The 26,829-nt window shown below is 32.5% G+C and overlaps 3 protein-coding genes and 1 pseudogene across 5 annotated transcripts in view; 2 read left to right on the top strand and 2 right to left on the bottom strand.

Moving 5' to 3' along the window:
* The window catches only part of LOC125858581 (HMG1/2-like protein), a 377,596-nt gene extending 363,628 nt beyond the window's left edge, over positions 1-13,968 (bottom strand). Inside the window, exon 1 of the mRNA XM_049538406.1 lies at positions 13,965-13,968. The gene's annotated coding sequence lies outside the window, so the exon portion shown is untranslated. The remainder of the gene's footprint in view (positions 1-13,964) is intronic.
* Positions 7,762-10,804, top strand: LOC125859149 (ammonium transporter 2 member 3-like). The gene is made up of 3 exons (XM_049538860.1): positions 7,762-8,355; positions 8,816-9,101; positions 10,133-10,804. The coding sequence occupies exons 1-3, from the start codon at positions 7,762-7,764 to the stop codon at positions 10,660-10,662; spliced, it is 1,410 nt and encodes a 469-aa protein (XP_049394817.1). The 3' UTR covers positions 10,663-10,804.
* On the bottom strand, positions 11,534-17,233 carry LOC125858571 (serine/arginine-rich splicing factor SR45a-like; annotated as a pseudogene). Its single transcript, XR_007445756.1, has 7 exons — positions 17,103-17,233; positions 16,995-17,014; positions 13,434-13,571; positions 13,198-13,297; positions 12,738-12,887; positions 12,059-12,128; positions 11,534-11,973 (listed from the first exon to the last, which is right to left on the bottom strand). The product of XR_007445756.1 is annotated as a serine/arginine-rich splicing factor SR45a-like (transcript).
* Positions 17,234-18,775: 1,542 nt separating this feature from the next.
* LOC125858567 (probable prolyl 4-hydroxylase 10) lies at positions 18,776-24,556 on the top strand. 2 transcript variants are annotated; one of them, XM_049538380.1, is made up of 8 exons: positions 18,776-19,065; positions 19,330-19,414; positions 21,466-21,563; positions 21,629-21,726; positions 22,550-22,679; positions 22,760-22,947; positions 23,149-23,235; positions 24,292-24,556. In XM_049538380.1, exons 1-7 carry the CDS (start codon positions 18,869-18,871, stop codon positions 23,220-23,222), a joined length of 870 nt encoding a protein of 289 aa, XP_049394337.1. In that variant the 5' UTR covers positions 18,776-18,868; the 3' UTR covers positions 23,223-23,235; positions 24,292-24,556. The 2 variants fall into 2 exon arrangements, with proteins under 2 accessions (XP_049394337.1, XP_049394338.1); XM_049538381.1 differs by lacking the exon at positions 24,292-24,556 and adding an exon at positions 23,381-23,426.
* Positions 24,557-26,829: the final 2,273 nt, after the last annotated feature.

Here is a 26,829-nt window from a genome sequence, read left to right as displayed (position 1 = left end):
CTGATTTCACACTTGATATTTGATATTCATATTAGAATCTAGACTAATGTGTATTATCGTATACAATATATTAAGACTCATTAAGGATGCAATGCTCCTTAACAGAATTATATTCATACTCAAAATTTGCATTTAAAAATTTTAATACCGAATGAAAAATCATATTCATTCCATTACGATCCTGATAAATTCAAAAAATATTAAAAGCCATGGAACACGCATTTGATCCCAATTCCTACGGAGTCAGAAACGTACGGTACTTCTTTGAACCCAATTTCAAGCCAAGAGGTTGCTTTGTAGATAATATTTAATTGCTTGAGATTGACAACTTAACCATATTATTCTCTACACAAAATAATTAAAAAGGACAATTATATTATATTATATTTTTATCCTTCATTTATTCATAAACACATATTTTGGTACTTAAAAATTTGTTGTAGATCTTATTCATTCAAATATATTTAGACCTATGATCAAGATGTTTTTTTTTAAAAAAAAATTTAATGAATTGAAGTCTGAATCATTCAGATTAAAACTTCCACAAAATGTATAAATAAATACGGCTTAAATATATTTATAACTTTAAATTAATTAGAATATGATTTTGAGTGTTTTTTTGTGAAAAGTACGTTGTGTTTAGATAATATTGATTAAGATTGATAACTTAACTTACATTATTCTATACATAAATATTTAAAAGAGATATTGCACATTTGATCCCTTGTTTGTTCGTAAATATTGATTTTGATCCTTATCATATCTAATTTGACACATTTAACTTTCAATCCATTAAAGTTGCAAAACAAATTTGTTCTACATCATATTTGATTATTCTTATGATATTAATTTGACATATTTAACTTTCAATCCATTAAAATTGTAAAACAAATTTATGTACATAATTGATTATTTTTAGAACTAACACATATGGTAATTTAAGAGTTAATTTTCACATCACATTCTAATCAATAATACTTTATATTACCTAAATATAGAGTAATTGCATAAATTGTATATTTCAATGAATTGAAGTGTGTTTGACTAGATATCAGAAGGACTAAAATCAAAATCCTGACATCATATCAATGACTAAAAGCGCAAATTTCCTATTTTATCCTCTCTTTTTTTTAAAAAAAGTTGATTAATAAATATTTGTTGAAAAAAACTAACTCCATACATATATATATATATATATATATATATATATATACACACGTAGATAGAGAAATAAACATACATATATATAAATATAGATATAGATAAAGAGCTTTAAATAGTGCAAAAATGATGGCTCAAAAGTAGGCCAGAGTGCCAATATTGGTTTTTTTCTTTTCTCAACTCTCCTTCAAGAGAAAGAGACATATAGTCCAAGAAAAGTTTGATAAAGTTAAATTTGATTTGAAATATAATTAGATATGGGTCAATGTGTTTCATCAAATAATTTTACATGTGAAGAAAATACAAGGCCAATTTCATGGAGGCACAAAGATTATCATAGACAAAAATTGGATGAAAATAGAAGGCCAATTTCATGGAGGCACAAAGATTATCATAGACAAAAATTGGATGATAAGAAACATAAAGTTTCTTCTTGTTATGCTATGATCAAAGAGCAACGTTCAAGACTCTATATTATTAGAAGATGTATCATCATGCTTATATTTTGGCATAGATATAGCAAGATTTGATATTCTTCTTGGTATCAATTCAAGATTGGTTGAAAGTTCGGAGGAATTCAAGATTTAAAGTCGATGTATATTCAGAGTACATATATAAATCAAAGTCAAAGCAACTAATAATTCAGTTGAATCCATCATCTTTAAATGAAGTGCTCAACAGATGGTCATATTGAGGTAGGTTGAAAACAAGTTGAATAAAAATGAATCAAAATTGATGTTTCAAAGATTTGATATTTTCTCAATTTCTCCATCTTTACTCCTTCATCTTGGAATCAATTCAAGATTGATAAAAAATACGGAGAAATTCAAAGAATTTTCGATCAATGAATTCAGAATACACAACTTGAGTGGAAGACAATTAAATTCAATTAAACTCGTATCAAGTGAAGGGCTCACCATATGAGCAAGAAGTTGAGGGGGGTTGAAAATGAATTGAACAAAAATGGATCAAATATAAGTTCACGATTAAAAAAATTGATGTGAATGCTGGTTGATTCCTATTAGACGGGTCAAACAATTTTCGATTTGAATTTGTCATCACTAGTCTCTAGTTTGTACATATTGCTTTTTTGGATTGGTAAATATATTTCTTTTTAAAAAAAAAAAGATTTGAAATGATTAATGTGATGAGATTATTTCCTCTTTCAAAAATACTTATCATTTTACTTAATCGAGATGATTACTCCAATTAGCTAATATTATAATTGTTCAAATATGGACAAAATTAGCTTAACCTTGATCTTAAGTAGAATAAATATTTATTAAAGAGAACCAAGGATAATTTAATAATTTATAATTTCTTAAGTAAAGTGCAAACAAAAAATGTGATAACTAATACAGTAATATGATCAATAAGGATAGAGTAATTAGCTAGGAAACCATATATTATAAATTTATTAAATAGAACGCGTTTTATAATAATTAATCAGTTGTCATAATGACATAATTATCACTTTGCAATGATTAGATTAGCACCAAATACAAATCAAAGCAATCAACAAACTTTTGAGGAAATATTTTATTTTCACACATAAAATTTTAAAGAGTTCACACATAAAGAAAAGAAGTCTTTCTCAGAAAAAAAAACTACCCCATAATATAATAGGCACAATAACACAATATTCTTGTTTCTTTCTCTTTTGTTTTTCCTCTGTGTTCGATATTTATATTGAGATTCAACATATAAGGGTGACGTAGTAATCAATAAAGTGAGTTAAATCACAAGGTCTTACGTTCAAATTCCTATAGAGACAAAAAATACTAAGTAATTTTTTTCATTTGTCCTAATATTGATGGACAAAGCTATCTGATATTTATTTTATTTATTAGTGGAAGACATAACAGATATATCGTAAATTTAATCAACGTGCACGCAAACTTACCTAAACATCGCAATTATAAACATGTATATATTAATATTCACTTAAATTTAAATTCAGGTCGAGAAGTATAATATTCTTCCTTATCCAACCATATTCACAAGTCAATTTTTTTGGACCAATCATTAATAATATACAGCTAAACGCGGTCCTAGATTTTCTCCTAATTATACCAAAATCAATGTGCTTTTTTGTTAAACCTTCTAAGCTAATTTAACTTCGACTAATTATTTTTCCTTCACAAGAAAATAGAACCCTTAAGGTTGTATCACAAGCATAATTAAATTACTTTTTCATAATTTGAGTTAATTAATTGTTATGATCTTCATGCTAATTTTTTTAACTATAAACAAATACTAATTAAAACCCTTCATTAATAATTTACAATTATAAACAAGAAACCCAAACTAAAAATTATTTAAAATATTTTCTTTTATATTTAATTTTAAAAATTTTAAACTAAAGTTGACCTCAAAAGAATTGAATGGTTCAAGAAAATTAATGTAAGCGCAGAAACTTAATTTTCATTTTCCACAAGCAAAAAGTTTGCTTGTAGATAAAGTATACTTGCTTGGCATTTGAAAATATATATAATAACTTTTTTATTAAATAAACAAAAGTTTCTTGACATTTAAAATTGTTAAGTATTAAATTAAAAAGTTGCTTGAGATTGACAACATAACGACATCATTATTCTCTATACAAATAGTATTTTTTTTATAAAAAAAATTTGTTTGTTACACATAATTGTTAAAAAAAATAAAGTCCACACATACAAAGACACGTAGATAGAGAAATAAACATACATACATACTAGGTCATGGGGGATACTTGCATATTTAGTCCTTCAATTATTAATAAATTCTAATTTTGATTTTTTTAATATATGATAATTGATAAGTATATTATTAATCCTTTGATTTGTTCTTCTGGTTAAGAGAATATGAATTAAATAATCATAGACTTTGATCTCACTCCTCCTACATTTTTCATAAATTTCTTAAAAATTTTAATTGTTACACTAAATATATAATTATTTATATGTTTTGTTATACATTTGTTATTTGTACCATCATTTCTATTTGAGGGTAAACTAGTTTTAAAATAGTTTAAACATAATATATTTTCTACCTAAAATGAATAAAATACGTGATTTAATTAACTTAAGGTTAAATATGCTTTGATATATCCGCTGGTGAATTTTTATATATAATTTTTTTATATTTTTATGGAATTATTTACATTATTTATATATCTAAAGATATTATGTAAGTTTGTGTTATTATTCCTAATTGAGGCTAATATGACTTCAAAAGTAGTCTAAATATAATATATTTTTCGTATAAGAGAGCAAAAACACAAATATTAATCTAAAAAGGGATAAATATTTTCTAAACTATACAAAATTGAGGGGATAGGTTGTTTGTTAATCATCTTACTATGTTAATTGTTCGATGTCATTTTAACAAGTGCAAAATTGAATCAAGTATTAACAAAGACACATCTGCTCAATTTCGCATAGTTTAAAAGAATATCTAAGTGTTTTTTCAAAATTTAATTAACTAAAGGCTAAATATGTTTAGTCATATATCACCAATTAAAATTAAAATTTATCGAGAATTAAGGGACCAAATTGATATTATACTAGTATATATATAGCCTTAAATAGTGCTTAAAGGGTGGCTCAAAAGTAGGGTCAAGTACCCTTAGCCTTCTTCTCAACTCTCTTTCAAAAAAAGACAAAAAAACACATACAAACAAAGTTTGAAAAACATTATTCACAAAAAAGTTCATTTTTGGGACATTTATAGAGATCATGGGTCAATGTGTTTCATCAAATTTTACAAGTGAAGAAAATAGAAGTGCAATTTCATGGAGACACAAAGATTATCAAAGACAAAAATTGGATAATAAGAAACATAAAGTTTCTTCTTGTTATGCTATGATCAAAGAGCAACGTTCAAGATTCTATATTATTAGAAGATGTATCATTATGCTTATCTTTTGGCATAGATATAGCAAGATTTGATACTTTTTCATCTCCATAAAAAAAAAATCCATCTTTTACTTTTCTTGTTCTTCTTGATGTTAATTCAAGATTTGTTGAAATCGCACGGAAATTCAAGATTTGAAGTTAGTGAATTCAGAATGTACAGTTTGAGCTCAAGGGGCAATTGGATTTGGTTGAACCCATCGCCTTAGGTGTAATTTGTCAAGATTTAGAGTAAGTGGATCCAGAATAAACATTTAGAGTCCCAGAGAATTGTATTCGGTTAATACTTCTTCTTGGTATTAATTCAAGTTGGTTGAATAGACGATGAATTCAAGATTTAAATTCAATAAATTTGGAATATATTGTTGGTTTGGAGGCAATTGGATCGAGTTGAACTCGTATCAAGTGAAGGGCACAAACAACAATTTAGAGCTGGTTAAATAAAAATGGGTCAAATTAAAATCGCGCTTATATATTTCACACCAATAAAAAGTAAGGTGGTTTTTTATTAAATTTGTCACCATTGGTCTCTAGTTTGTACATAGTTTTTTGGATTTGTAAATATAAAAAAATAATGTTTGAAAGTTAAATGTAAATATTTAATTTGAATACAATTTTAGAAGAGAAAATAACCATCTTGGATTATTTTCTGAGATTACTGCCTTTTTGTGATCTTTTTTTTTTTTAATTGCTGTTTGAGGATTTATAATATTAGTAGTTTAGGATTGATGTCATGATTGGTGGGGAGAGAAAAAAATCAATACAATTAAATTAAAAAATGGAAAAAAATTATAATGAACGAATTTAAATTTACTCAAATTTCGATACAAATATTGAGTCTGAAAGCAAAAGTAAGCAATATAAGAGGACAAAGTATAAAATACAAGTCAATCATTATTAATTAAGATACAAGTAAACTTCCACTCTATTTCTTTGTAATTGAAATTGACATTTTCTATGTAAAATACATATATAATAAGATTTGATATTTTATCTCTCCCTTAATTTCTCCATCTTTATATTTCCTCCTCTTTCTTGGTACCAATTTAAGATTGGTTGAAAGCATCGAAAATTCGATTTAAAATTAATAAATTTATAATATATTATTTTAAATCGGAGACAACTGAATTCAAGTGAACTCGTTTAAAGTGAAGTATTCAGCAAATGAGCATGTGGGCATTTGAGATACAGAATTGCATTAAAGCTTCAAAAAAATGTATTCAAATATAATTTATAAATCACACTAATTGAACATGGTTTAAAATTGAAATTTTCAAAAATAAATAGTTCAAAATAAAATATTACATCGTATAGCCCAATATACAAGATTATATCAGCTTCATGACACAGAAATATATTAGTAAGAAAAAAAATGATTGGGAAAAAGTCTATTTAAAGTTGCTTTCTATAGGTTTATCACAAGTCAACATCATTAATTTAGACACAAGTAAATTAAAATTTTTATTTTATTTTTTTGTAATTGAAATTGACATTTTCTATGCATAAAATACATCAGCAGACAGTGATATAATTTCTTGTTATTGGTCAAAAAAAAAATTATAGTATATTATTATTTCATATTAAAGTTTAACTAGATACCAATTGAATAAATAGAGATGATGGATTCACCAACACACACACAAAAAAAAAAATGATGTCCTAATTTTTATATTTGAAAAGATTTTAAACTTTAAACTTTCATATTACCCTTCATTGACTAGTGAGAAGTTTTTATCGTCACACAAATATTATGGTTCTAGGATGGCAATGGCCCATAACATTGAATTCTACCAAATACACGAAGTTGGATCTACTAATAATTGTATCTCTAGTCATATGGAAATTGAAATATAGTATTTGACGTCGAACATTGAATTTCATTATACTCACAAACCCATCGGTGGATTTACTTAAACCGAATTTGTTATGCAATTCGTCAAAAATTGACTAGTTAAAAAGAAATAACTTAACAACGAGTTAATTTCTGATGGAACGCTCGTTTAAAATTCACCTTTTTTTTAAATAGTGAGACATGTGGAACCAAAACTTTAATCCTTTATCCAAATCAAATTGGCAAGAACATAACCATATATAGTTGTTTAGTTTATGTAATGAATATAATCAAATCAAGAATCATTGAAACAACACACATTTCCAGCAATAATATGACACCACAGAATATCAGTGAATCCTAAAGTAAATACAAAAACTTAGATTATCCCTATATGTCTACCTTGATTTTCCCTCAAACTTGTTTGTTATAAATATCTAAACCTCATTAACCTTTAACACAAAATATACATTAACTTCGATACAGATCGATCTCTCTAAAACAATTGTCCTCTATAATAACATTTCACTCTTTGGATTCGATTTTTCACATTACGTTATATTACATGTTTTCTATAACAACATTTTACTATTGCATCCAAAATAGATCTATACAAGCTACGTCATTTTTTAGATAGATTTGAAAATAAAATAAAAAAAATACCACAAGCTTCAATGCAGTCAAACCAATCTCTCTGTAACAGTCATCATCCTCTATAACTCACTATAACAACTAAGTTTTCTTCCGATCCATTTTTTCTCGTTATGTTATGTAATATATTTTTTATAACAACATTTCACTATCACAATCAAAATATATTCAGACAAACGACATCGTTTTAGCGCCCCCACCCTCCCCAAAAAAAAAAAATTCTAAATGGACCCAAAATACTCAGTCCTCCCACAAGGTATCCAACCAGATGAATCATCACCAGAATGGTTAAGTAAAGGTGATAATACATGGGAATTAATAGCAGCCACAATGGTGGGCCTTCAAAGTGTACCTGGGCTTGTAATTTTATATGGATCAATGGTAAAAAAGAAATGGGCTGTTAATTCAGCTTTTATGGGCCTATATGCATTTGCATCAGTTTTAATTTGTTGGGTTTTATGGGCCCATAGAATGGCATTTGGTACACATTTAATGCCAATAATTGGTAAACCAGAACAAGCTATGGCACAAAATTATTTATTAAGTAAATATTCACATTATAATATTCCAACAGCAGATTATGTATTTTATCAATTTGCATTTGCTGCAATTACTGTTATATTATTAGGTGGCTCATTACTTGGTAGAATGAATTTTTATGCTTGGATGATATTTGTACCACTTTGGGTTACATTTTCATATACATTTGGAGCTTATAGTATATGGGGCTCTGGATTTCTTCAGCCCATTATTGATTTTTCTGGTGGTTATGTCATACATCTTTCATCTGGAGTTGCTGGATTTACAGCTGCTTATTGGGTAAATATTTTTTTTATCCTATGTATTTTTTTTCCTTTTTAACTGGTTTGATATGCGTTACTTGAGTTGAGAGTTTTTCAGTCTCTATTTCTAGGAGGTAGCTAGGTGTAAGGTTTGCTTATAGTATACCTTCTTCAGGCCCCACTTAAGTGAATCACATTGAATATGTTGGATAATTTTCTACTAGACATTTTCTATACCTTTTTTTTCCCTTGACCCGAGGATGTATCCAAATAAGTCTTTCTAGCTCTACTCATTCTTCCCAAATTCCACTTATGGACTTAACTGAATATGTTATTGTTGTAAATGTTGTTATGGTGGTATGAATATGATTTTCTGCCCTAAATTTAAAAAAAATGTGTCTTAGGTCCCAAAATCCACATTTCTTAGAACCCTTTTTTGAGTACTTAGACTATAACAGTTTCGATAAACAGTCACTCACTTATTAATTGATTGTTAGGTTGGACCAAGGCATTCACATGATAGACAACATTTCCCACCAAACAACATAATTCACATGCTTGGAGGTGCTGGTTTTCTATGGATGGGATGGACTGGATTTAATGGTGGATCTCCATTAGCCTCTAATTTAATTACATCATTAGCTATAGTCAATACACATATTTGCACAGCCACTAGCTTGTTGGTCTGGCTTTCTATGGACATGATTTTCTACAACAAAAGTTCTGTTATTGGAGCTGTACAAGGAATGATAACTGGCCTTGTTTGTATCACCCCTGGTGCAGGTTAGTCCCGAGGCAGATTCAGAATTTAAAGTTTTTATGAATTTTGGATTCTAGTCCTTTTTAAGTTATTGGGTTCTAATTTACTCTTTCGAGCCTCTTAATTTATGTGGCACCATTTGACTTGACATCAGATTAAAGAAAAAAAAAGACATTTGAAACTTGTGGACAATTTTTAAAGTTCCAAAAGGGGTAAGTTAGTAAAATTATTCTTCTTATATATGATTTCTTAAGGGGCGTGTAACTGGGAAAGTGGACAACTAATATGGAACGGAGGGAGTAAGAAATAATTTAACTTTAGAATATTTCCTTTTAACCCTTAATGAGATGATTTACAAAATACACAAATATTTAAGACATTGTTTTTGGACCACATATTTCAAAAGTTGATTTTGTAGCTTTCCTACCTTATCTTACCTTTTGAAGTTGGATGGGACTCTTTAAGTCAAATGAATGATCTTCGGACTTTTGAAACTTGTGATCTAAAACAGACCTTAAATATTTGCGTGTAAACAAGTTTTTAAAGTTTCAAAAGGGGTAAATTAGTAAAATTATTCTTCTTATATATGATTTTTTTAAGGGGCGTGTAACTAGGAAAGTTGACAATTAATATGGAATGGAGGGAGTAAGAGATGATTTAACTTTAGAATTTTTCCTTTTAACCCTTGATGATTTACAAAACACACAAATATTTAAGACCTTGTTTTTGGACCACATATTTCAAAGGTCGGTTCGTACCTTTCCTACCTTATCTTACCTTATTTGAAGTTAGATGGGACTCCCAAGTCAAATGACTTGATCTCCAGACTTTTAACGGCTCTCAATGTCAATACTACTTAGGGTTCAAACTGTCTCGATTCTAAAGAAGAAGATTCTCTAGTTTGTTTTCCCGATACTTAATACATGGCATTTGAATAGAATCTTTGTTTTCTTTCTTTCTTAAACTCTGTGTTTAGTCAAGTGATGTCACATAAATTGAAACGGAAGGAGTAATCAATTGAACCAAATGTCCATAACACCATGCTCATTGGCAGGTATAGTAGAGTCATGGGCAGCAATACTCATGGGAATTTCATCAGGCTCAATACCATGGTTCACAATGATGGTTCTTCACAAAAAATCATCATTTTTTCAAAAAGTTGATGACACATTAGGTGTCTTTCACACACATGCTGTAGCAGGTTTACTAGGAGGAATCCTCTCTGGTATATTTGCTAAACCTAAACTTTTAAGGATGTTTTATGGTTCAGACAAGTATGGTCCTGGTTTTTTATACAGCATAATTGATGGAGATATCAAAAGAGGACTTAGACAAATGGTTTATCAGCTTCTTGGTGCTGTATTTATTACAATATGGAATGTTGTAGCTACTAGTTTGATATGTATTTTTATAAGTAAAATTGTTGAGTTGAGATTACATGAAGATGATCTTGAGATTGGTGATGATGCTGTTCATGGTGAAGAAGCTTATGCTTTATGGGGTGATGGAGAGAGAGATCCACCTAGATTTAATAGGACACCTAAAATCCCTTCTTTTTGTCGACGTCATGGAACCAATCATTAAAATAGGTGAATTCAGAATCTATAGTTGATGAACCATCTAATGGAAGAACCAAATTTAACGAGGATTTGGTTCATTCCAAACGTACAAGTCGTGAGTATTGTGTTTTATATAGATTTGTAAGCAATTATTGAGAGTGAAGATATTCTACATGTTTTGAATGTTAGTTCGAGTCTCAAAAGTCAATTTATAGAATTTGAACAAGTAACTGGTGAGATTCATAAAGAAATATTCATTTTGATGTGTACTACTATCTACTATTGCATTTATTGTGTATAGTGCTACTTAATTACAATCCACCGTCAAATGCATTTCTTTTGAGTCAAGAGTCAACCAAATTCAACCTCTCCTAAACACAAAAGAGTGAACTATATATATTGTTGAATTTTAGAAAGAACTTGAAAACATAATCATAAAGAGTGCAATCTTATTATAGGGATACACTGGAAATCTTTTTTTCTTATGTATACATAATTTGAGCTAAATGTAACAGTCCAAAATTGAACCATAGACACTAAATTTGCCTCTATTATAGAGAGATGGGAACATAATTCATTTTATCCTTAAACCAGATTCTAAACTAAGTACTAAAAGAGAGGCATGGGAACCAATCATTCAACTAATCTTGAAAAAATCAAAGATAGCAAACTGTTGAAAACTTGAAATTACCAATCTTCAATAGTGCAAGGATCAGCAGGAAGAAATTGAAAAGCCTCTTACACCCAAAGGCACAAAAGAGAGCATTTCTACCCGGTTAACGACTCAGCGCAACAGAAATGCAAGCACAACATATTAACTTCATAAACCAACTTTAGATCTAGGGCTTTCATCCAACATGGAAGCATATCACGAGTAAGAAAGATAACTCCTGGCCTTGGCGTTCAACCTAGAATATGGCATTTCAAAACACACATAGTACTTGACATACAAGCAATATAATTTCCAAAGTCAGCTACGCACAAGCATATCAGGCGCACGAGCACACATACATTCATTAATTGGTACGTTATACCTAAATCTAGTCCAACCAAACTCATAAAGATCCTTAACAAACAGTTTTTACCCATAAGTAGGGCTACCAGATTTCATCCTATCTACCCCCACGAGCATAGTTCCTTTCATAAGGAGAATATGACCTGGATCGTTCCCTTCTTGACCTTCCCCCATAAGGCGAGCGCCTAGGAGAATAATCTCGACCACCTCGATAAGGCGAACGCCTTGGAGGAGATCTTCGGTGTCCATAGTCCTCACGGCGCCCATAGTCCTCACGGCCACGATACCTACCACGGTCATTACCACGGTCGCCACGGAAACCTGTGACCAAAGAAAAACAAATGTTCAAGACTACAAAAATTTTGCCCAAAATTACAAAAACTATGAGAAATGAGAAAGGACTCACCATCGCCCCTTGCGTTCTTAAGCCCTAGATAGTGACCAGGCGTAGGAGTCCTCGCGCGTTTCCTCCGTGACTGAAAAGTAGACATACAGCTTCCTTAACGTGAAGTCTAAACAGGTGCACATTTACATGACAATGGGATATCTAGACTAAACAATATACTTCTTTCTTGAAGTAAGCATGGACATAACACTTCTCTAACCTAGCAAAGAAAACAAAGCTGCTTACCTTCCCCTTACATGCTTGGTTAGGAAGTTGACAAAGCAGATAACTATGTTCTTTTATAAATAAGTATAAGATCATGTTAGTCGTACAGTAAAGCAGCTTAGATATTTGGCATGTTCCATCCAAGCAAAAAGTCGTGGGAGATAGAGACCAATGCTGGATTAGATTGTTGATAATGACCGTAGATTAGTTGAGAGTATTTGCTGAGGTTGTATAGATGTTGGACAATCTAGTTGCTATGTCTAGTTGATCAGATGCATGTGAAATGCTGTTTTAGCAAGCCATTGGTCAAGCTGAGTGAATATAATGTTGCAGGGAAGAACAGATCATCTTTTATCGCTGCCGACAAAGCTGACGCAATGTCTTCTGAATATAACCACAAAATCTCCAAGTCACAAGAAGATAGAAGCGCAATCAAAACGGACATGCTTCACTAACTTAATACAAAGCAGCTCACCTTCTCCACTGTTATGTAGCGGCCTTCAAGGACAGACTGATTTAGGTGCTTAATGCAGCGATCGGCATCCTCAAGACTATCCATTGTTATAAAAGCAAAACCACGAGAGATACGAGAACGCGGCTCCACAACCAAGAAAGCTGATTTTACCTGGCAGACATAAAGTAAAAGAAAAAAATCAGAGCAAGTTCATAAGTTTGGAGGGTGGACGAAGGAAAGCAAATCCAGCCAAAATTGCTACCACACCAGAAGTCATTGGTGTACATGTTGAGAAGATACTACTCATAATCAACTTAGAAAGAAACAAAAAAATGGAAAATAAAGAACTTTTTGCCAAGAGAGTATACGACACATGATTATGCAAAATAAACCTTGCTTGTGAGCAAAGAGGAGAATGCAAATAGAACAAGAAGGATGAATGAGAAACTAATACGCTTGTAAAATGAAGTAGATTACCAACCTTTCCCTCCTTTGAGAAATGCTCCTCAAGGTCCCTCTGTGTCACCCTTGTGGATAAACCAGTTACATAAAGTGTGGTGCCAGGATTAACAGGTTCAGCCCTGAATAAACCGTGGATGAATAAATTTTAGCAACTTAAAACAAGCTCTTAACACAAAAAAAGATCAACACATGGGATACTAAACAGCACTACAAGAAGAAAGACACTGACAAAAAAAAACTTAAGTTCCAACAAACCTTCCTTGACTTCTTGACCTTGATCTGGACCTAGATCTTCCTCTTGGCCTCGACCATGACCTAGACTGGGATCTAGACCTTGACCTAGATCTAGATCTTACCTTTTCTTCTTCCCAAGGAGAAGGAGAGCGTGAATACCTGGAAAGTGCAGGAAGTAACACCAACCAAGTTGAATAACAATAATATAAAAAGCCACATCTTACATACAAATGTAAACCAGAAAAAATAATTTTTTGAAAATGATGCAACAACAGAAAAGCTCGGTACTAAATTAATATTAGAGAACTCACTTAACAAGAGAAAAACAATTGATGCAATGTGTGATGGAATAAATGCGTTTTCAAAAATGATATGCTACTACAATAAGTTTAAAAACAACTATACCTCAATCTCGAACAAGTTAGGGTCAGCCATGCAATTAAGTTTAGAATGACTGACCAAAAACTGAAAAGCTAGAGCTTGAATTGTATCTTAGTGAGCAACCTCCACCAATCAATGACCAGTGCTTTCACAAGTAACCAATGAAACCAGTTGTTTTCAGTAAAGTAATAGATTAGTTCATTGAGATTTAACCGCATACTCTTCTTTCACTTAGGGAGGCGACACCAAAGTAATTTTTTTCTACCAGCACCATAAACTAAACAGGATATGCATCCAACCAAAAAACACGGACATGTGAGATAACTCCAAAACTGGCTACCAGCCAATAACGATATCCAATCAATAAAAATCTAACCACTAAGTCAAAACTTTTGCCTTCAATGTTCTTTATGTTCTACATTTACCTGAATCATTCTAACAGACCACATTATCAAAGTGGTTCAAAGCCCGTATAAAGGAGGACTACAGTAGGCTGAGAGGCAGTGTAAAAATAGTCTAACTATTATGACTCCTTTAAATACTGAAGGACTTTGATGAAGCAAAATGGATGCAGAGCAGAAAAAACATATAGTTGACCCCAACAAATTCACGTCTGTAGTTTTTTATTCACTAAAATTATCTTGCTCAGCTTCTGGTTTTAAATTCACTATACTACCCGTACTTCAATAGCACCTGCATGCATCTTGTCTCTGATAACAGTCACACAGTCACTGATTCCCAATCCACAAGGAAATATAACCCTATATTTTAATCATCTATATAACCAAAACTTCATTGACAATCAATCATGGTTCATCATTCATGAGCTTCCTTTCTGACAGGTAAATCCAGTGTTTTGGACAGCGAGAGGCAACAAAAGGCGACAAGGGCCTGCCTCGCCACGCGGCGAGGCACTCACCTTTTTGAATTGAGGCGCCAATTAATACCAAAAATTAAAAATTTTAATTGCATATATAAATATCCAAAATCTTAATAGCAATAACATATTGAGCCAACATTTCAATTCAAAAACTAATAGTAGATATTAAAAGTCTAGAACTTGAATGAACTAATAATTCAAAATACTCTATTAATTAGTATAAAACTAAATTAAGTAGGGAAGAAATAATTATAGAAGAATTAAATTATTTTTTTAAAAAAAAATATAGGCAGTGAGCAGCAGAGCACTTCAACATAACAGAAGAACAAAGCACTCAGTTCACACTTCACCACCAGTCTACCACTAAAAACAGAGATCTGAAAAACAGAGCAGCATAGTCGTACTGCTGAAAAACAGAGAAGAAGAAGAAAAGAAGGGAAGAACTAGAAGAGAAGAAGAGATTCGCGTAAGTCTCCAGGGGTCGTACCTGAACATCAGTCGTGTAAGTCGTACCTGAGCAGCAGCATCGCGATTCGCAAAGGTCACGTAAGTCTCTAGGGGTCGCGACTTGCAAAATCTGAGGAGAAGCAGTCACGACGCCTAATCTGAGGTGAGTTTGCAAAAATACCCAAAACCTAATTTTGGCTTTTAATTATTAAATCTGACTTTAAAAAAAAAAAGAAAAGGCGCGCCTATTGCATCACCACGTCACGTCGCCAATCGCCTTTTGATCGCCATGGCACTCCCTTTTGAATTCGCCACGCCTCGCTGGAAATACGCGGAGAGGCCTCACCTCGTCGCCAAAGGCGAAAGGCGCTCGCCTTTAAGAACACTGGGTAAATCCAAGAATCAAATTCCAAGATGGCCAAAACTAGGGTTTTCTAGTCCAATAACTGATGGATCAAACATAATATGTGGAAAACATTGAGCTGGTATACCATCTAGAACTACGGCACCAATTAGGAAGGCTTGGTTACAGAGAATGTCAATGACATCTTCATAGTACCTCTAGGAAGGCTGGTTACTTATTACCGAAAGAGCAAAATCAGAAGGTTTTAAGCTGCCGGGAAGCTAAAACCAAGCCACACAATTGTTTTCTCCATGTCAAATGAAAGCAACGTATCTCCCTAGGATGACCATTTCTTTGAGAAAAAAAATTATTGCCCAAAAGCTCATTCAAACTGTTTCAATCCTGTATATATCTCATCTATATTCGATAACCAAGCAGATCTACTTCCCTCATGAGCAATAACATACTTCATTAACAATTAACCAAATCCCTTTTTCATTTCAAATACAGTGTCCTTTCCTTTTCAAAGAAAGAAAACCATACCAATTCTCCATTAACCAAGTCATCCAATTTAGAGAATAAAAATTCAAAGTTGAAAGTAACTTTGAGTAGTTCTTTTGTAAACTGTAAAGGTAAAAAATAACTTAAATAAAGATAAGAAGCATCAAATACAGTAAACATTAACAAAAATATAATATATAAAAATCAATAACCCCAGATCAAGCAATGAGAAAAAAATTAATAGGACCATTTTGCGCGCACCTCGACTAATTTCATAAAATACCTACTATCTCTCACCAGCACAATTACCAGCTAACTCTTTCACAACAACCTACAATCTCCCACCAATACAGTTACCAACTAACTCTATCCAAAATCACCTAATGTAACAAATAATAGAACCACTTTAACTTTTTTTTAATAAAAAAATGGTGTTTGGGAAGGCACCTCAGCTAATTTCATGGAATACCTACAATCTCTCACCCACATACAGGAAGAAATCACCTAATGTAACAATTAATAGAACCACTTTCACTTATTTTAATTAAAAATGGTGTTTGGGCCAGGCACCTCAACTAATTTCATGGAATACCTACTATCTCTCATCTCACCCGCATACGGGAAGAAATCACCTAACGTTCTTCATCTCCGCTGAGATTCAAACATTAAACTCACTTCATTGACCACTCAACCACACCTTGGGTGCTTAAAATATCCAATTTTTCACTTTTCACATGAAAAAGTTACTATATCTCATCCCACCCGCATACAAGAAGAAATCATCCAATGTTCTTCATCTCCACTGAGATTCAAACATTAAACTCACTTCATTAACCACCCGACCACACCCTTGATGCTTAAAAGAACCAATTTTTCACTTTTCACATGAAAAAATCAACCAAAATAAAACATCCAACTACGAGAAACAGATCAATACTCCTATGTACAAATAACAAGTGCAGGTAAAGAGAAACCAACAATAAGCAAGGTATCAAATGCAAAAAAACAAGTGAAAGAAACGGATTCGCACCTTTTTACAGGTGAATCAGCCTGCAGAAAATCACATCCATAGCAAAATTCAGACTTAATTATTAATGCAAAACACACATAGAGAGAGAGAGAAAAAGAGAGAACTTGCCATTTTCTGCAGAGACGAGCAAACCCTAAATCGCCGAAAATGGCGAGATATGTATATGTGAACCCGTTTCTGAAAAGGGGGAAAAGGGTTTATGAACAAGGCAATGCAATTTTAGATTAACAAACATTAATTTATTGTATTTTTTAAAAAAAATAATTAGTATTTTTTTAACCCAAATTATAAGCCACTTGTCCTAGTTAAATTAAAAGTGTGTCGGATTACTAGAGAAAATAATGCATGTATTGATAATAACAATAAATAGAGCAGTCAAAAAGGGTCGGCTTAGCCCCACCCAGGCCAAGCCTCGCGGGCCAAGGAATTTGAAGGGTTAGGGCGGGCCGACCCTTCATTTGGAAGGGATTGAAAATATTCAAGTCAACCCAACCCCAGAAGGGCCGAGGGCTGGGGCGGGCTAGCCTTTTTTTTCTTCTTTTTTTGTTTTCAAACTTATAATTCAAGAAAATGAGAAGGTTTTCAAATCAAATATGACAAACAATGGTGTTGTTTCAATAACACCAGCAAAAAAATTAGTATAATTAACATGTATCTCGCATACTAGATACGCGAGCGAGATAAGAGAGTAACAAGCAAGATGGAAGGGAGGCGAGGGCTCTAGATTTGTCTATGTATCCTAGATACATGTGAATCTACTTAGATTAAGTGTATCTAGAACAAATTAAACTTAATTTTGAGTCCATATTTTCGAAATACATGTAACTGGACGTACCAAAATCTGGTAAGATTCGTAATATTACAACATTACGTGTGTTTAAGTAATTAGATTATATACTAGTGAAATTATTGTAAGTTACCCTTAAATAAAAAGTGTTGGCCTATGAGCCGACCCCGACCCGGCCTCGATCAAGCCTGAAGGGTCAAGGGCCTATATGGATCTGGCTTATAAGCCGTACTTTTAAATGGGCTTGAAAAATTATATTCCAACCCTACCCAATAACGGATTGAGTTGGGTCATCCCCATAGGTTAAGTCTGTTTTGACGACTCTAACAATAAACTTAGCTTATAATCCCGTAAAGTGTTATTCGAGAGAGTGGTGTGTATGCATATTTCATTCCTACCTTGTGAAATACCTTGTGAAAGTAATAAGATTATTTTCGATAGATTCTAGGCTAAGGTAAAATATAGTAATAAAAAAGATAATGAAGAAAAGGGCAATAGCAACAACAAATTGTAACAATAACCGTTCAACAATATTAAGTAATAAGTAATAATATATGTGATATCGAGTACCAATATATATACATGTTATATCTATTTTAATTTGTGTATCTCATTTTTTAAGTAAAAAGAACGTTTATTACTACTATATTTTAGACAATTCTTTAATTTTAATTTTATACTTCATGTGTCATATTTAAATCCATATATATTAATGATATTTTGATGCATGTATATACTCCCCTTCGTCCTTATTTACTTGTCAAATATTTTTTAATTTAATTATTCTTTTTACTTGTTATTTTTGATAAATCGAGAAAGGTCAATCTTTTTCCTTGTATTATACCCTTAATATTAGTTTATTTTAAGTAAAATTTGACAAGTAAAAAAATAAAGTATTTTAATTTAAGACAACACGATTTAAACTTTTTTTTTTTCTTAAATTCTGTTTTAAATTAAAATTAGATATTAGTGACTGGAAGACTTTACTGTAACTAAAACAAATTCCACGGGAAGGATTTGTACCCAAATCAATTTCAGGGTTAACAAATTCCCAATTTGAATTTTCAGAGCTTAATTTTCAGCAACAATGGCAGTCAAAGGGAGGCATTTCCGAGGTTTATCTCGGAAATCGTCTAATTCTACGCTGCTTTTTGCTGTGTTTATTGGGTTTTCATTTTTCGTGCTGATTCTTCTCGCTTTTGGAGTTTTCTCGATTCCTTTCACTTCTAGAGGATCGCGAAAAGTACATGATCTTAGCTCAATTGCTCACAATGCAGCTGGAAGGTAATTTTCATTGTATTGTTTGGTTAATTGTTGCAGAGACAGATCCAGAATTTTAATTTAATAGGTTCAATTTTAAAGATTTTTAGCATTGTATTCGTTGTAATGTTAAAAATTATGAGCTTAAATCTAATATTTGTTGAGATTTTAGCAAATAAACCCATAATCAAAAGGCTACAGCTGCTCCGGATTGCTGGTTACTTTTTTTCATTTTCAGAATTGGATAGGGATCTGATAGTATTTATGGGATTTTTTTGTTTGCTGAAGACGAGATGATCATGGTGGAAGAGGAGATCAGTGGGCTGAATTGATTTCATGGGAACCAAGAGCTGTCGTCTACCATAATTTCTTGGTACTTCCATTAAGTTTTTTTTTTTTTTCAATACATTTTGCATGAATAACAGTATAGGAATAGATGGATAGTATCATCTTTTAGAGTTGATCGTGACGGGATTTCACAACTATTTACCTGGTGGAGGTGCCCATGTGAACTCATGATGGACATATAATTTACTTGATGCTCTTCAAGTTCACACGACTGAAATTACTCTATTGATAAGATACATATCAATGTAGATAGCTCATCTGACACAGTGAATCGAGAAAAGATCAAAGCTTGGTACTTTTTTTTGTTTATTTCAATGGGCTGAAGTGATTTCATGGTAACCAAGAGTTGTCGTCTCTTGCTACTTTTTTTTTCCTGGTTTATTTCAATGCATTGTGGATGGATAGCAGTTCAGGAAGAAATGAGCACTGTCCTCCTTAAGAGTTAGTCTTGACGGTGTTTTGCAACTATTTTACCTGGTGGAGGTGCCCATAGAGGTGGAACCAGGATTTGAAGTTTACAGGTTTTTAACTGCTACCAAACCAATAGCTCGTCTTATTTAATGGGTTCGAAATATTTTGTACAAATTCAATGAATTAAGCAAAAGTTACTGGGCTCTTCCAAATCCATAAGTGATATTACAGGCCTTGGAGTGCCCATGTGCTTTGAGATGCATGTTTGATTATTCGAAATCAGGACTGCAGTCTTAATTTACTCAGTGCACCCCAAGTTTGCACGACTGAGATTACTCTATTGACATGATATTCATTCATGGATACTACTTCTGTAAGGGTAATGTAATATTCTTTCTTGATGGTCAGGAAGACTGTCATGTGTAGGAAATGAGAAATACTTGCATTTGGATTTCTTTTACTACACAAATTTGGGAAGGGCACATTACTTATGAATTTGGATAAGATACAAATCAATATAGATAGCTCATCTGATGTAGTGAAATGAAAAAAAATCAAAGTTTCATAACGATGGCAACACTTGATTTCTGTGTTCTTTTTCTTTCTTTAAATCAGCATTGGCATCGCTATGCAATTTGCTTTTGCACTGTGCCACTGCAAGAAACCAAATGCACTTCTCTGCCATTCAAGACCATGTAGATCACTATAACTTGGTTTTCAGCAATCATCAATAATATTGAGGAAACTAGTGTCGATATTGATTCAATATTGATACTAGTGTCCTCATCATAGCATTTACCTGGTGGTTCGATGGCTAATGTTTTGCTGTTTATTGTTTGACAATAACTCTTACCTTTACCGAAAAAATGGGAAGAAAAGATGCATTATCACCTTGCATATAGTGGTTTCTATAGAAAGAAACATAAATACGCTTTGTAGGACAATGTATCTCTAGTCTGAAGATCAAATCAGATTCTTTTTTTTTAGTTTCCTTTTTGTTGTTGACTGGAAATTGTAAATGATGTTGAAACCCTGCTAAAAATTTCAGATTCACTACATTGATAGTCAGGGTCTTTTTGATGGGATGTCAGCACAACACAATCTTTGTGTTGTTCGTTACTCCTTTCGTTTCAATTTATGTAACCGTTTTAGTTGGGTATAGAATTTAAGAAACAAAGAAGAACTTTAGAATTTGATGTCAGCACAACACAATCTTTGTGTTGTTCGTTACTCCCTTCATTTCAATTTATGTAGCGGTTTTGGTTGGGTATAGAATTTAAGAAACAAAGAAAAACTTTAGACTTGTGGTCTTAAATATGTCATGAAATTTTTGTGCTATAAAAGCATGAGAAGTTTAAAATTAAGTTGTTTCTCAATATAGAAAGGTGACATTCTTCGTGGAACAAACTATTTCGGCTGCGATTCTCAGTTTGACTATAGGTGAATAAGGAAATAGTGCCCCATAAAATAGAATCGAAGTAGTTTTAACAATGCATACCTTTAAGAAAAAAAATAAGTGGTTTGTGGGTTGATGCATTTTCTGGTATCTTTGGAGTCGTTACTAATGTTCTCATTTGAGCATATCTAATACTGGATCTGTTGACCAATGCATTAACTGTTTCTGAAAAGTTGCTATTCTGAACTTCCTTCCTGTTTTTTGGGCAGTCAAAGGAAGAATGTGAATATCTGATTAATCTTGGAAAGCCTCATATGAAGAAGTCAACTGTCGTTGATAGTGCTACTGGCAAGAGTACAGACAGCAGGTAAGCATCTCTTTTGCTTGTTCGTCTCCATTGTCACTGTTTTAACTAATAAACCTCCCTGGCAGGGTTCGAACAAGTTCGGGAACATTTCTTGCCAGGGGACAAGATAAAGTAGTCAGGACTATAGAGAAAAGGATTGCAGATTTCACCTTTATACCCGTAGGTATGCTGATTTTATACCGAAATATGTGATTCTTTGAATTTTCACTGTTATTTGCTATTACTCTGGGTGTGTGCATTTTGCATGATGCTCGATCTTAGACAGGCCTTGAAAAAATACCATACATGTTGATATAGAAAATGATACCACCTGTGTCTTTTTGTGATGGAGTAGGAATTGGCTATTTGGTCTCACTATGATCACATATAACGTCTGCTATTACTTAGGAATTCCAGTTTGCTTCAGCTGTAATTTTCCAGGGGAATATTCTTGTTGAGATCCTCTGCAGAAAGGGTCGTTTCGTTCAGCCTATGAATGATTTTGCTTTTGTTGATGGCTATTGAAGTTGTATGCATTTTCTCTGGAGAAGCTTTATCCGAATCTGAGATTCAGTTCAATTGCATGATTAATGGGTGGGAATGCATTGGAAACTAATTACATGTGCAAACTTAAACTAGTACTTTTCAAATCCTGCAAGGCAAAATCTGGGTACTACAACTCATGTAACATTCGGATTGTAACATATATATACAAAGTACCTGTTTCAAAATAATCTGGGTGTTAATAACTGCTTCAAATTACTCCTCTTCCCTATACGGACCATAAAATTTTGTGTTTATTTGAGGGCTGATTTTCTTTTGGAAAAAAAAGGATCTCAAAGGGGACATATATCATCTACATGGTCCAACCAGACAGGCATATTTGTTTTTCTTGACACAGCTAAACTTACTAAATTTTCCTCTTTAACTACCCAACAATTTGACATGTTTGCCAATATGCACTGTCTTGAATTGCATGTAATTGGTGCTTCTGCTTCTGCCTATAGAGCATGGTGAAGGTCTTCAAATTCTCCACTATGAAGTGGGTCAAAAGTATGAGCCACACTATGATTACTTTTCGGATGAGTTTAATACTCAAAATGGTGGTCAACGCATTGCTACGGTTTTGATGTACTTGTAAGTGGCTTTCCCTAGGTGAGGTTTATATTTACGTATTTAGTTAGTTACTCTGGTTAATATCTCTTGCTGCACCGCAGATCAGATGTTGAAGAAGGGGGAGAAACTGTATTTCCTGCTGCCCAGGGAAATTTTAGTGCAGTTCCATGGTGGAATGAGCTATCTGAATGTGGAAAAGGTGGACTCTCTGTAAAACCAAAGATGGGTGATGCTTTGCTTTTCTGGAGCATGAAGCCTGATGCTACTCTTGATCCTTCAAGCTTGCACGGTGAGTAATGTTCATTAAGAGTAGGTTCTGAATTCTGATAATGGCTGCTGATTGATTTAAGAAGCTCAACTAGAATATACTGTCATGTTATCTGATCATTTTAAATCACATGAAGTATCGACCTCTGTACAACTTAGCAGAGCTCATGACTACCACAAAGTTTGTCGACAAACAAGTTCAATTATCTGTGTCTTGTTGTAGGTGGGTGCGCCGTGATTAAGGGTAACAAGTGGTCATCTACAAAATGGATGCGTGTTCATGAATACAACATTTAACCTACAGCAAAAGGTAAATATATCCCCTTTAATGAGGATAAATAAATACAAATTAATGCATTTCTAATCTGTTGCCCAAGTTTTGCAAAATCACTCTGGTCTTAGATATGTTTCTTCTTCTTGAATCTCACAATTATGTGGCTTCATGCTTATTGTAGGTATGCTACAGAAATTCATTAGAAAGTGATGATCCAAGTCTTTGAATGTGTCCTTGAGTTATGTTTCCTAGTACTAGTCCTATAGACCCAAAATGTAAGATTAGCTCTTTGCGGACAAACATTAAACTCATTTATGAGGACATACTACGTAGCCGTCATTTGTGAGTATATACTCCCTTTAACCAAGAAGATGATTATTTTTTCAGAAAAATGTAGTATTAGCTCCTTGCAGACAAACAGTTAATTCATTTTTAAGGATAATAGACTACCTAGATTTCATTTGTGAGAATATACACTCTTTGAGCCAGAAGATGAATACTTTTAGGAAGTGGTGTCCCTACAATGAAGGGTATGATGAGGTCGTACTCTGGCATATATAATGAGGAAAAGAATCATTTAAATCCAAGGCAAGAATTACCCCTATACTAATTATGATAGAGTTGAACCTCTAGTATGTGACAGAGAACTGTTTCATCACTCTCTTCATATCGTGGGAATAACAATAGGAATGTGATTCCCATGTTTCTGGAAACCCCTTTAGAGTTAGAAGGTTTGAGGTGGTGTGGAGTAATATTTAAAACATATACACTCCGAGCCTAGACCAGCGGATCAGTCTGTACCCGGCACGCTCTTTTTATTAGTTTGTTAAGAGCACCATTTCGTTGCACATTACAAATTTTAGTTGCCTTCTAGAATATCGGTGTACCTTTAGCATGACTGCATGAGATCCTCTGCAGCTTCCCTTTCTTTGTTTACTTGTCCACCCGTCCAAATTCAGTTTCAGTTATTCTCCTAACTGAGGTAAGAGGTAGAAAATGGCTGAATCATACATGTGTAAAATTCGTCATCTCTAGTGGAGCAATCTTGTAGATTTATCCTGTTCTTTAGATTTGACAATATCGCTTATGCAGGTCCACTTTCGAGTTTGGATGCACTCGCTGTTGTACGATTTGTATCAAAAGAAGTTATAATCTTGTAATTTTAGGAGAGCTCAGCTTTCAACCTCAAGCCTATTATACTCAGATGGTACTATTTTCTTCATCTTTTTCTTTTTGGTTCTTCCTTTTCCGCTTTGGTTCTCTTTTGTATTTTATCGACTTATAGTGAATACAGTCGAGTAAAATCACTCAGCACAAGCTTTTATATGAAATGAGAATTATAGCTATTTATATACAATATCCGGTATGTACTACATACTCAGGCGGAGCCATGATTTCAACTTTACGAGTTTTGAGTTTTAGAACAACTTGAAGTACTAATAACTGGGTTGAGTAAAAGTTAGTGGGTTTGATCTCAATAATTGAATGATATTATAAAGGGAAAATTGTATATAATAGCAAACTATTAATTCAAATTAAATGCTATAAATATAGTTTGATTTAATTGTATCCCATATCAAACTGTTGCTATTTCACGTCTCTCCTGGTGAATCTCACTCGCCACTCTCGTTCTCTCCCTCGCCTCTCTCATTTTTTATACAAACGCAAGTGTATAAAGTGCGTTTGTGTTTGTATAAAGTGAGAGAAAATTGTATATATACATATATTTTCGTTCCCCTCTCTCCCCTCTCCCAGATCTCGCTCGCCATTCTCCCAGATCTCGCTCGTCATTCTCCCAGATCTCGCACTCTTACTCGCCTCTCTCACTTTATACAAAAAACGCAAATTGTATAAAATGTGTTTGTGTTTGTATAAAGCGAGAGAAAATTGTATATATACATATATTTTCGTTTTCCTCTCTCCCCTCTCCCAGATCTCGCTCGCCACTCTCCTAGATCTTGCTCTCTCATTCGCCTCTCTCACTTTATACAAAAACGCAAATGTATAAAATGCGTGAAAATTATATATATACATATATTTTCGTTCCCCTCTCTCCCCTCTCCCAGATCTCGCTCACTCACTCGCCTCTCTCACTTTATACAATTGATCTTTTTGTATATGTATACCAAAACAGATTATACAACTGATTTCTTTTGTATATGTATAACGAAATATATATATTTATGTTTGCTAGGGAACGCAATTATGCAAACTTTGCTATAACATACAAATATGAATTTTGTGTTTGCTATATGTGAAAGTTGCTCTATTATAAATAGAGCTAGTAATTAAAGTCCCCTATAAATTATTATATTTTTACGAGTTTCATATTTAAATTATGCCATATTTTTTTTCTTGCGAGGGTTAAAACCAACCTGACTAACACATGACAAAGTATTTCATAAAAAAATTGACTTTGTTATTGTCCATAAAAATAAATATATTACATCTCGATTTCAAAATCGAATTATAATCAGTAGGAAAAAAGTAACCTATGATCTAAAAAAGATTTTGTGTCCCAAGTTTAGCCAAAACCAGTTGCTAATCGCCCACTGTAATATCCTACTTGTTATTATCTTAATTACTCTAATTAACCACACGCCTCAGCTAATTTTCTAGTTTAACCTACCCTTCTTTATAGTTCATGCATTGACTTTATAATATAATAATGGAATAATTTTTTAAAAAAACATATAATTGGCAGGTGAGACTTTGAGGGTTAATTGTGTAATAATATCATCTATTACTTTTCTCCTCACACATTATTTGGGACGGACATAAATCACTAAGCAAATTTATCGAATCGAATTGAAATTTATCATATTAAAGTTTGATCATCGTATCATACTGAACTTTTCAAAATTTGATATGTACTTTTGATTACTTATTACTAAATTATCATAATCTAAATATTGAATCGAATATCAAACGTTCATTTCGTGTCGAATCTTAATTGTTCGAGCTTGTGACCAATTGAATAAGTCATGTTAGTTGTGTCATCCTCACATTCCAACACACATTATCTTCACCCTACGTTGTAGCTCCATTTCCACTATCCAACCACCATTATATCTCATATTCCATAATATTTATGTAGATTATATACAAGTTCTTTTTGGATAATATTTTCTATTTACGTACGTATTATAAGAGTTAAAATTAAAATTTAATAATAACTAAGGGATCAAAAGTATAATTCCATTAACTATTTATTTATAATATAAGTTAATTAGCATTCTTGTATTTTAATTCATTTCCCTAATGTAGGTAGCTACAAAATCTTCATCAAAGTTTGTTTGGTAGGGAGGAAAATATAAAAATATTTTCTATATTTTTTAGGTTTGGTTGGTTAAAATTTAAAAATATTTTTCTCTCAAAAAATAAGTATCAGTATAATGACTTTTCTAATGAAAATAAAAAAAAAATAAGTTTCGAAAGTGACATTCACATCGATTGTTTTTCTCCACATCCACCCAACGATCCCACCACTAACCTCACTTCCAGTTCCTAACCTATCCCACCCTCATCCTGTTTTGCAAAATTACATATAAATATTCATGAGATGATATTCTTTTTTATTTACTTACCAAACACTAGAAAATAAGTAAAGAATTCACTTATTTTTCAAGA

The sequence above is a fragment of the Solanum stenotomum genome, chromosome 3 (genome assembly GCF_019186545.1).
Source record: "Solanum stenotomum isolate F172 chromosome 3, ASM1918654v1, whole genome shotgun sequence".
Classification (NCBI taxonomy): domain Eukaryota; kingdom Viridiplantae; phylum Streptophyta; class Magnoliopsida; order Solanales; family Solanaceae; genus Solanum; species Solanum stenotomum.
This window is presented reverse-complemented; position numbering and strand designations above follow the sequence as displayed.

Bases quoted from the DNA above. Each gene is read 5' to 3' on its own strand.
- LOC125859149 (XM_049538860.1), top strand. From the start codon at position 7,762: ATGGACCCAAAATACTCAGTCCTCCCACAAGGTATCCAACCAGATGAA. The intron at 8,356-8,815 runs GTAAATATTTTT...ATTGATTGTTAG, and splicing joins GATTTACAGCTGCTTATTGG to GTTGGACCAAGGCATTCACA. The intron at 9,102-10,132 runs GTTAGTCCCGAG...GCTCATTGGCAG, and splicing joins TTGTATCACCCCTGGTGCAG to GTATAGTAGAGTCATGGGCA.
- LOC125858567 (XM_049538380.1), top strand. From the start codon at position 18,869: ATGGCAGTCAAAGGGAGGCATTTCCGAGGTTTATCTCGGAAATCGTCT. The intron at 19,415-21,465 runs GTACTTCCATTA...TTTTTTGGGCAG, and splicing joins TCGTCTACCATAATTTCTTG to TCAAAGGAAGAATGTGAATA. The intron at 21,564-21,628 runs GTAAGCATCTCT...CCTCCCTGGCAG, and splicing joins GGCAAGAGTACAGACAGCAG to GGTTCGAACAAGTTCGGGAA.